The sequence below is a fragment of the Vespa velutina genome, chromosome 25 (genome assembly GCF_912470025.1).
Source record: "Vespa velutina chromosome 25, iVesVel2.1, whole genome shotgun sequence".
Lineage (NCBI taxonomy): Eukaryota > Metazoa > Arthropoda > Insecta > Hymenoptera > Vespidae > Vespa > Vespa velutina.
In genome coordinates, this window is record NC_062212.1 from 1,178,739 (window position 1) to 1,185,029 (window position 6,291).

The 6,291-nt window shown below is 30.9% G+C and overlaps 1 protein-coding gene across 1 annotated transcript in view; it reads left to right on the plus strand.

Moving 5' to 3' along the window:
- The window catches only part of LOC124957298 (protein PFF0380w-like), a 16,762-nt gene extending 10,727 nt beyond the window's left edge, over positions 1-6,035 (plus strand). The window contains exons 2-3 of the mRNA XM_047514224.1: positions 1,814-3,208; positions 4,818-6,035. Of these exons, the coding sequence (XP_047370180.1) occupies positions 1,814-3,208; positions 4,818-5,076 (1,654 nt within the window). The 3' untranslated portion in view covers positions 5,077-6,035. The remainder of the gene's footprint in view (positions 1-1,813; positions 3,209-4,817) is intronic.
- Positions 6,036-6,291: the final 256 nt, after the last annotated feature.

The window sequence follows — 6,291 nt, forward strand, 5'->3', positions numbered from 1 at the left end:
TCTTCCTTCTGCTCCTCCTCCTCCTCCTCCTATACGACAATTTTCTTTCTTTCTCTCTCTCTCTTTCTCTATCTCTATTTTTTATTTTTTTATTTTTTTTTTTTTTTTGCGTTCGTCAACAATACCTACTTATCTAACTATAATTGAGACAATTGTTTACTTATTCGCTTTATCTCTCAAGGCCAATTATTTTTTTTTTTTTTTTTATTGCTTTCACCATTTTATTACGTTCATTGTTAGATGCGGAATGGAATAATGTATACGTAGGCATTTTTATTTTTTATTTCGATATTCATTTTTTTTTTATTTCGATCATGTCGATATCAATCCAATTGACATTTGTTCCGATCATCGTCGAAATATAATATTAGGTTGGAAACTATGAAACGGGCGTTGAATGAATATAAAAAAGTAAACGAAAACGCCCGTTTCATAGTTTCCAACCCCAAATATATATGATCATTATTCCATCTATCTCGACGTGATTAGTATTAATTCTTTTGGAGTATTCTGTTTGGAATTTTCATTTTTTATATTTTCTTCTTCCCTCCCCCTTTTTTGTTTTCTTTTTCTTTTTTTTTTCGTTTTTAACAGGCTCCTTCGTTCCCTACGATCGCAAGAGACACGTGGGGAGGGGAGGGTGCGGGTGGGTTTATTTTCAAAATCATTTATTTTGATCTTCGATATTTCGCGGAATATTTTTTTAAGGTAGATAAAATGAATTTTTTTTTCTTTTTTTTTTTTTCCTCTGCTAACGTCTGTTACAACCATACTTCATACGATATTCATGGTATCGGTATAAATACCCTACATTGGGTATATAAGTTGTCACAAAAATAATATTATCAAATGATTTGGACAAATGTATTGAAATGATATATCATTTGTGAATATCATTTGAATGATTTTCTTCATGAATATTTATTCCGCAGTTTGTTCTCTTACTCGAACGAAACTATCGTATCTTTTTTTTGCGAAATATATATTTTATTACTTAAGAGTCAGTTTTAATAGGATTGGATTGGATTGGATTAAATTGGATTGTCCAACCAACCACTGTTAGTTTGTCGCGATTACGAAAGATTTCGGCCAATAAATTTTCATTCTCGCGGTATAATAATTTGACGTTTTTACGAATCCATCGTAAACTTTCAGATTCACGTTTAACTTTAATGATGCTCCGATTCGTGGATTATTTTCGAAGAAATTTGAAAAAGCTCTTTCAAATTTTTTTTCCCCCTCTCTCTTGAGAAAAGATACATTTAAAAATATAATTATGATCGATAGCAAATAAATTTTCTCAGTCTCTCTCTCTCTCATCTAAAAAAGAAAAAAAAAAAAAAAAAAAAAAAAAAAAAAAAAAAAGAAAAAAAAAATTCCCCAGGAAAGAAAAATATAAACCTTTTGTCAAAATAAAAAATCTTAACACGTTCCGTGCCAAGCCAATTTTTGTCTGACTTGTCGTTCAGGTAATTTGATATTTTGACTAAAGGAAAAAAAAAAAAAATGACTGCGTGTACCACCGGTGGTACACGCGGCCCGAAGATCAAGTTTAACGTGTACCACCGGTGGTACACATGACACGGAACGTGTGTTAAGAGAGAAAGAAAGAAAAAAAAAAAAATAAATGAGAATGCGATCGTCATTAGAAGACTCAAAATACATTTATTTTAAGACGTATCATCATGATCATCCATCATTATAAAATTGCGAAGATACTGTAATATATTGTATTTTTATATTGTTTGAAATAAAATGTCAATTTCTCTTTTAAAGAAACTTATCAGAACGAGACTACTTGACCTTGTTGAAGGGCCGGCCGTTTTCGTGAGAGGCAGTATCAGTTAGCAGCGGAGAAACGTAACGAGGCATACCTAAGGCAAAGTTATTACAAGGAGACAGCAAGATATTTTGAAAGAGAAAGTGGAATAGCGAAACATTACGATTCTTGGAACTTGAAGCTTGCTGCTGATCCAAGGGGTAAGCTTGAGAGGGAAGCTAAAAGAAAAAAAAAACTAGACCAACTTCCAGGAAGGAGAAACAAATTGAGAATATTATTGAATGAGGAGGATGAGATATATCAAAGGGAATTGGCTGAATTAATTAGGAAAAAAAAATCACAAGAAAATGATATTAACTCGTTGGAATTTCTTAAAAAGAAATTAAAAGAGAAACGTATGGAACAGGATCTTTATTTTCCTAATACATGTCGAAGATTACGTTCATATTTTCTCGATCCTCGACCAATTTCCTCTTCAATAATTAGCTCGAATATTAATAATAGTAATAATAATATTATTAATAATAATAATAATAGAAGTAATAATAAAAGTAATAATAATTCAAACGGTTTTGCGGAATGTTTTCATTTGAAAGATTCGACAAATTTACTTAAAACCAATCAAGAGATTAATCGTACCAATTCGACTTATAAAAAGAACAATATGTCCAATTGGAACGATCAGAAGGATCGATACGATAATAATATTGATCTATTAGCACGTAATAGAAAATATTCGGCACGTTATGCACGTAGGAGTTTGGAGAATACAAATGTCAGACCTGGCGATGATATTTTCGACAATTTATCACGTCGTTTGCAGGAATCTATGATGACGACAACCATGAGTACGGTTAGCAGCAAGATGGCGGACGATGACAAAGAAAATCTTAATGTTGACGTAGTAGATGATTCAACAACCACCACACCGGTACAAACGACTACGATCGATTTGATAGATCAAGAGGATCCTACGATCATTCCGCAGGACGTTTGTGATAAGGATTATAGTTTGAATAGGACCGAACAAGAGATAACGACCAATGATATTGCAAATGATAAACAAATTATAATTGATCATTGTGATTATGAAAGGGAAAGGGGTTATCCCTGGATGAGGATGGATCCTAATGTTAAAAATCTTTCTGAAAAAATGTATCTTTATTTGACCTATAAAGAGCTCAAAGAAAAGATAGATGATCTATTGAAAAAGGAGGAACATGCTTGCAATAGACAAAGATGGGATGATGCCATTAGATTAAGGGATATGAAGAATGAATTGGAATTGATCAGAGAGAAAAAGATATTTAATATGAAGAGTCTTACAATGGATGAGGATGTTAGGGATAGGGCACTTAAAAATATCGATGACAGGGAACGTGAACTTGCCCTAAGGGTTGATGCTTGTACGGATACGACGATGTATAGGTAATCATATTTTAATAATTATTCTTTACAAATTTTTCATCATAATTATTATTCTTTCTTTCTTTTTTTTTTTTTTTTTTTTTAATTTCTCTTATATCTGTTCTTTGATTATGTAAACAAATGAATGAACGAATGAGTGAATGTTCGATTAAAAAAAAAAAAAAAAAAGGAATCATTTCATAATTATAAACTAATTAAGAAATTTTCTGTTTTGACCTTGAACTAATACAGCGATCAATGGTGTCAAGGATACGACGATAAACATCTTAATCGCGAATTAAAGTGTTTCCTTCGAACTTCGTCTAATGTCGCAATAGTCTAACTCTGAATCATTCACAAAACACCTAAATTGATGCCAAGAAGCATTTCAACCTACTTGTCTCTCTCTCTCTCTCTCTCTTTTTCTCTCTCTCTCTCTCTCTCTCTCTCTCTCTCTCTCTCTCTGTCTGTCTCTCTCTGTTCAATCCCAATAAATATTCACAGATGTTCCAATTTCGAAAGAATTAAATAACCTTCTGATAATCCTTACACCATCCACCCTCACCTGCCCATTTTTCATACGAAAAAAAAAAAAAAAAGAAATAAACAGAAAATGACGGTCGAGAGTATAGCAATTATTTCTTTCTTTTTTTTTTTTTTTTTTTTTTTTTTTTTCTTTTTTTCCCCCATTCATAATTATCAACAACACGCGCGCAGTTTCAATTTCAAATTAATGAGGTACGAAAGAAAGAAAAAAAAAAAAAAAAGAAAAAAAATGATAAAATGGTGTCGAGAGTATAGAAATTATAATTACATATTTAATTATCAACGTGGGACTATTTCAAAATAGATGCCAAGAAACATTTCTCGACCTACTTGTCTCCGTTCGTTCCAATGAATATTTCTAACGTTCTAATTTCGAAGGAACTAAACGACTAATCTCACGTCCTCTCGCCAGGTTATCTCTCACCTAAAAAAAAAAAAAAAAAAAGAGAAAAAATAAGAAAAAAAAAAAAGAGAAGAAAGAAAATAACATTGAAAACATGGAAACTATTCCTCTTTTAATTAATAACACGCATAACTCAAATAGTTGCCAAGAGGATGTTCCAATTTCAATGTAATAAAATACATAGACGTAACCTGCCCACCAATGGCCCACCCTTTCCCACGCAACACCTGCCCACCCTACATATTAGCCCATCCAAGCCCACCTTTACCTGCAAAAAAAAAAGAAAAGAAAAAAAATAGAAAAGAAAGAAAATAACGGTTGAAAACATAGAAACTATTTCTCTTTTAATTAATAACACGCGTAACCCAAATTGATACCAAGAGAATGTTCCTAATGTTTCAATTTCAATGTAATAAAATATATAGATGCAACCTGCCCACCAATGGCCCACCATTTCCGCGCAATACCTGCCCACCCTACATATTAGCCCATCTAGGCCCACCTTTACCTGCAAAAAAAAAAAAAGAAGAGAAAGAAAACAAAAACGACTCTTAAAGTGTATTGTTTCGATTCGTAATTAGTAAATTATTTTGTGTGAACGTTCTAAAATAATTTATCCAATGAAAATGATTCTCTTCGTCTTCTTTTTCACTTTGTATCTTTGTTACTACGTGCATTTAGCGATGGCGCAAAGGTTCTATGGGAGAAATGGATTAAAGAGGATGACAGATTCGTTATTAAGGATGCCACGACTCAAAGGGAAATTTTGATAAAGGAATTGGAAGAGGAATTTCAAAATTTGGCCGTTGAGGACAGAGAACGAATCGCTAAGACATATCAAAGCGTCTTCAACAACTTGCATTTGGAAAATCGTCATCATCTCAATACAAACTTAGTGGCGGAGGCCAAATCCAAATCTAATGCGACCGGTGGGACATAGTAAAGATTAGGAAGAGATATATATATATATAATATGTATGTGTTAGATCAAGCATTTTTTTTTGCTTTTAGTATCTATCAATCTCTGTCCCTCTCTCCCTCTCACGCTCGCTCGCTCAGTGTTTATAATATTTTTATCAATTTATCTAATCTCAAATTAATTCACCCGATAAAAAAAGAGTATTGTCATCTAAAACGACATAAGATTAGAACGATATATATATATATATATATATATATAATATATATATATTGTTGTCCTTTTTATCCTTATTTAGTTTATCATTCGTATTATTATCATTTAGTTTAAATAAAATTGAATTATCGATTAGTATTATAAAGACCGTAAGTTCGTCGTTGTATTCTGAATTCCACTGTGAATTTGGTATTTTTTTTTCTTTTTTTATTTATTTTTTTTTCTTTCGTTCTCTCTTCACTAATCCTATCTACTAGTTCATTGTTATTATTCCTTTGATTAGAAATTGAAGGATCGATTAGTAATATTATCAGTAATTTTAAGTTCGTTGTATTCTGACTTTTGTGAATTAGATATATTTCTCTAGGATATATTTTTCTTTTTTCTCTAATTCGTTCATTAGATTATTATCATTATTATTTTGATTAGAAATTCAATCATTGATTAGAATTGTTAAGATCGTAAGTTTGTAGATAAGTTTATATATTTGTTATTCTGCAAATTTGATACGTGCCAATTAGTACCACTTAAATATTATCATTATATTTTTCGTTTAGGGGATTCATTTTTAGCAATTTGAAATTTATTTTGAATTTTATATTTTAATCGAAAACATCTCTGATCAATGGATAATGCATAATAACAAAGAACAATTTTCTCATAATGTTGTAACTTGAAAGTATTATAATAAGAATATTGTTTATATGTAAAGTGCAAGCTTTATAGATAATAATGATAAATAAATGAAATTTAATAAATGAAAATTTAATCATGATAAATCATCCATTTTTATATATGTGTATGTGTATATATACATATATTTTTTTTTATTAATCAAAATGTCGCAGATCTGAACGAAAATATGAATTAATATTTTTTTTGATTTAATTATCCTGTTTTACCGATCGATGATAAAGTAGAACAATATTCGTGGGTGTTTGCAGTAGTCAAGTCGTTAATCTGATAGATGGCACCATCGAACTCTTTCTCGTCGATTAAAAAAGGCGGGAGATTATCTTG